Raw genomic sequence first — 5,406 nt, 5'->3', positions numbered from 1 at the left:
TACCAACTTTCGTTCAAATTCAATTCAGCCGTTTTTAGAATCTTGCTGACAACCACACACACACACACAAGGGTAAAAACATAACATCCGTCCACTCTCGGTAGGAGAGGTAAAAACAATAAAAAACAGTGGTTACACGTAAAGCATGGTTTAAAAGCATATTCCCTTTTTATTATAATTTATTGATGTTTGATAAAAAAATGCAGTCGAAGTCGTAAACATAATGCTGTTGGTCCTATTAAATCTGTTTACTAATATTGCAACTATAACGTCTATCTAGTCAGTGCCAATCATCAGCATTATCAGGAGATAATACTACTCTCAATTTATTGTCTTAATATCCATGCCCTCATCCTGAAGAACGTTTACATAGGACAAATATAGCTATTCTGAATTATTTCCAGTTTGTATTTTTCACAGACTTTCTACCTTTGAAAATATTCTTGATTCTACTTATAAACAAATGTGTGAGAATCAGAGCATTAGAGTTTTGAACATCCTGAAAACCTGGAGCTCAGATCAATATAGTTCGTTTGCTTGTTTTCAGATGTTTACCCAAAGTTACTCAAGGGCAATCTGCGTTAGCCGACCCTAATGTTGAAGTAATGGACTGGATGGAAGGTAGCACCCACAGCTAGCTCGTGTTCCTACCCCTGTCTGCCTTAATAATGGTATTTGACCACCTTTATAAAGCATCCATGACCCCACAGTGCGTAGCAAGAATTATTTGGAACGCGAAGGAGAAACCCACAGATCTACAGTCTGACCATTGAGCTACGCTCGGCCCTAGATCTGTCTAAAGTAAAAATTAAAGATTATTTTATTATATTATAATTTTAATATTTAAAAACCTGTCTCCTACTGGTACACAGTAATTAGTTTGAAGGCCTGTAGTGCTAAATTCGAGGGTCGGTCTCAGGGATGAGTACATCCCAGATAACTCATTATATGGCTTTCTGCTTAACAAGAAGGAAACAAGGAATTAAAAAAAAATGTGCAACAGGTATTTTTTCTTCTTAAAATTAAAAGTTGTTTAAAGAAAAGCATTTTAAGAATAGGATTTATATATTCGATATACTTAGGGCTAACAACATCAAAATTCAGGGTCGAAACGTGTGGTGGACACAGCGGAAATAGCCCATTCCGCAGCTTTGTGTTTAACAGCAAACAAAGCAAGAATTTAAAAACCTTTTGCATGATGTTTTTTTCTATAAAATTATGTTTCTTAAGAAAAAGTACTTTGTGTATACATTGTGTTTATTCAATATACAAATAGGCTATACTTTGTTTTACCCAGTAGTTGACCTTATGTAAATGATGTTTCAGTAAAACCACATAATGACAGTGTAAAAATATTTATTTTTCAACCATTTCAACAAGGTATATATATATCAGTTACTATAAGACTTGATCGCACTATATATAAATATTTAAATAATATTTCTACCTTTATACATACTTTTGCATTCCTAACATGATTAACAAATTTAATATTAAAAATGGAATTTAAGATATTTCGGGTAACTGCGTGGAAAAATGTTCTGATACATGTACGTGTGCTTGTATGTTGTCTTTTGTCATAAACATGTGCAAACATTTTATGTGAACACTCAATGAAACCCCCCTTCGTTACATTTCATGTGAATTTGTATGTAGAAATATAACAAGTATAAACAAAACCTTCTCAAGTCTTAATATAGTCAAACATAATGTAATTGTATATTTGAAATACCCAACCGACAATGAGGTAACAATGTGATGTAAAATTATACTGAAAAACCCAAGGTATTAATACTTATAATAACAATATGTCGTATATTTATCTATCTAATTCTAGATTTAAAAACAAACAACTTTTTACTTCTTGCTAGACCACATACTTCGTGGTACCAACCGCTTGCTCAATTCCTATAACAGTTTATAAATCTATTCTCTCAAACACGTGTGCCACTCTATTTCATGTACCCCTAAAGCATAATGTATTATTCAAATACTTGGTGTTTGAACCATGATGGAGGTGCTCAGGGAGTGAAGTGAGACTTTCTTCATCATCCTAACGTTCATTTCTAAGTTTATATGCTATTTGAATAACTCACAAAATATAGAGTATTCCTCCAATATTCCCAGGACTATTGTTTACCATACAGCAGTAACTCCGTATTGTAGCCACAAATACAGGTGTGTTTTTAAGAATAAAATTGACTTGTTAGAAACAGAGATGTCAATGCTTCTCTAGAGCGTGTGATTAGTCCCCTTAAACTTAATGTGTGCTTTGTTAATACAGTATTGTAATGACCAGGCTATCCAACACCATTTGGAATAATCGTAATATATCTAAAGCTCATGCAGGCCATAAATCAAAGATAACATTTTAGGTTCGTATTTATTTATATTATGTCAACATATAACATCATCACATTACACCTAATTTGTTAGAAGATACATAAGGGGTTTATCCCTATCAACAACTACAACCCTTATGTATAGCTATAGTATAAATAAATAAAAAACTACCGATAACATATTTACATCTTTACATCCCCCTTTTCTTTCCATCAGTTCCCTTCTTTTCGAAAAAAAAACGTATATGGATTTTCTCCTCTTATTCCTCCCCTGTAGGCACCACTGGTTATAAGGTACATTTTTTTACCATAATTTGCATTTCTTTGCAGGTTAATTTCTTCTTCTTTCTGGACATAACACGCGTTCTATATCTGAAACTGTTCTCGCAGACTTCTGAAGCTCGTCGATATCGCTACAGGTAAGACCAAGAATTTATGAAACTAGTAACTATTCTACGAGGCTTTGTTTGTTTGTTTGTAATTAAGCACAAAGCTACACATTGGGCTATCTGTGCTCTGCTCACCACGGCTATCGAAACCCGGATTCTAGCGTTGTAAGTCTGCAGATATACAATTGTGCCACTGGGGGCTCTACGAAGCAGTTCGTTCTCTTTTCTTGGTATTTTATGTCTAATTATTGCACTTTAACTTCGTCCTCTAAAAGAGAAATTACACTAGATAAATAATAAATATTGTTCAATTTCTTTCTCCCAAAACCAATTAGACACGTACAAGATTTACTTCCCAATCACCAGAGGCTTTTACTTCTCCAAAAAAGGAACCCGAAAATAAATAAAAACGTTGTTTATTATCTTGCGCATATACAATTAAACAGCCCCGTTAGGGAATGTCTTAAGAGTTTGGCTCTGGTAATGATATATTAAATTTCAAAGTTAACAGCCTATGTCATCGTTACCTTAAGTAAATATTTCTGGGATTCGGCATGGCCAGGTGGTTAGAGCGCTCGGCTCGCAATCTGAGGGTCGCAGGTTCGAATCACCGTCCCACCAAACATGCTCGCACTTTCAGTTGTGGGGGCGTTATAATGTGACGGTCAAACCCTCTATTCGTTGGTAAAAGAGTAGCCCAAGAGTTGGTACCTTCCCAACGCTACAAAAATCCATTTAGGCTTATTCAATTACTTTAGAATTTTAGTTGACAAGTCGAACTATCTTCTCTATTACTATTGCTCTAGTATTCTGCGTGTGATTCACTTACAATTGTGGCACGAGTTACCGATGATCGTTTAGTCTTCTTTCTTCTCAATATCCTCTGTTCCTTTTGCCAATCATTAAATTACTTTAGAACCACGCTTTGAAGAAATAATTCTTATTATTATCTCTTATTAGTCTTACTCTAACAGATTAAACCTTATGCCTGTGTCTGTCATTAAGCCTATCACTTCTATGGTAGCTAACTTCATGCCGAACTTTTCCTTGCCCTGTAACTTTACTCTCTTTTTTTTTTGCTATTATTTGTCTGCTGTTTTTGCTCGTCTCGCACTCTTTATATCTTTATCACTTAATCGTCTGCTCGCTTTCTATATTCTCGACGTCAGTGTATTGCACGTGACGCTCGATAGTCTCAACATCAATGAATTATTAACAAAACTTCCTAAAATCGTCTGCTTTTAACTTTCATTATAACAAAAACAAAACAACAATAAATGATTCAGTCACAAAATTAAATTAATCAATAATATCTAAAGTAGACAGTCTTTTATATCATGGCAAATTGTCTTTCCGCTCCCCCCCCCCGTGACACAGCGGAATGTCTGTTGACTTAGAATGCTAGAAACCGGCTTTCGATACCCGTGGAGGACAAAGCACAGATAGCCCTTTGTGTAGCTTTGTGCTTCACTACAAACAAACAAACTGAAAGCTTTCAACTACTTCTTCTACTGATAATTAGTTGAACTTGGCTATATGAAGTTATCATAGTCGAATAGTTTTCTTATTTAGAGACATATTTAAATTTTAGTAACTTCTTTACTTAATAACCTTGCTGATTAAACCCAGTATTGGTTGAAAAAAATTCCGAAACATTTCTGTTAAATACGATGTGGTGCATTTTTTGTTCAATTTTACATAAAATTCAGATTCAGATTTAAATCACAGTACTGGTAAAAACTGCTATTGTTTAAATTGGTATTATCTTTCCTAGGAAGTGGTTTAAGTCCACTCTAGTCTTGGTACCGCTGTTTGGGGTTCACTACGCTCTACTTCTGGGAATGTCTTTAGCTGCAGGTGTAAGCAGAATTGTGGAGATCGTTTGGCTCTATGCTGACCAGTTCTTCTCTTCTTTTCAGGTTAGGAAATAATGTCTTCAGACAAATCTAATATATGCAACATCGCATTGTTTTCAAATCCAAGCAAGTTAATAACTGTGTTTCTAATTAAATGTTCTGAATTGTTTATTAATGTTGTATCTTTTTTCCTGTACGGATATGTAAAAACAAGCTAACATCCAAATCTAAAAAAAAAACATTAAAAATAAGTTTCTCTACATTCGCTGATTTTGCAAAAATTATTTCTTAGTTAAAAAACATTAAGTATGGACGTCAGTTAAGTTTGCTAAATATATCTACAAACATTACTAATGAAACTAATTAACTTTAATACGAAACTTTTCATATGTTAAGCTGAAAGTATATTACGTCCAAATCATTGTTCTTCCACAGGGCTTTTTTGTAGCCTTGCTGTACTGTTTCTGCAATGGCGAGGTAAGTATCTTTAAGTGTTTGCCTTTTATATTTTGTCACTTATGTTTCAATATAAGATCAAAGAAAATAATAAAAAACCACCTTCCTTTCACAAACGAAAGACAGAAGCGAAGTGAAATAGCAGAAAAAATTATGAAACATCGAAAACTCTTATTTATAACTAAGTGAATAAATGTAGCTTGCTCTGACGAATGGATCCAAGCATTTTGTCATCTGTTTAGCTTTTATTGCCCTAACTCTGTGTAGCACCAACTTGCTCTGAATAACTGCAGCTATTCTAACAGATATCTCCATTGGTGTTTCCAAAGCTCGCCCACTTGATGGAGCCCGAAAGATGTGGTC

General features: G+C 34.3%; 1 protein-coding gene across 1 annotated transcript in view; it reads left to right on the top strand.

The window, feature by feature from the left end:
- Positions 1 to 5,064, top strand: part of LOC106465012 (parathyroid hormone/parathyroid hormone-related peptide receptor-like) — a gene marked incomplete at its 3' end in the record, with an annotated part of 131,831 nt that extends 126,767 nt beyond the window's left edge. Inside the window, 3 exon segments of the mRNA XM_022392836.1 lie at positions 2,673 to 2,761; positions 4,506 to 4,650; positions 5,023 to 5,064. Of these exon segments, the coding sequence (XP_022248544.1) occupies positions 2,673 to 2,761; positions 4,506 to 4,650; positions 5,023 to 5,064 (276 nt within the window).
- Positions 5,065 to 5,406: the final 342 nt, after the last annotated feature.

The sequence above is a fragment of the Limulus polyphemus genome, unplaced genomic scaffold (assembly GCF_000517525.1).
Source record: "Limulus polyphemus unplaced genomic scaffold, Limulus_polyphemus-2.1.2 Scaffold1811, whole genome shotgun sequence".
In the NCBI taxonomy this organism is placed as follows: Eukaryota; Metazoa; Arthropoda; class Merostomata; order Xiphosura; family Limulidae; genus Limulus; species Limulus polyphemus.
This window is presented reverse-complemented; position numbering and strand designations above follow the sequence as displayed.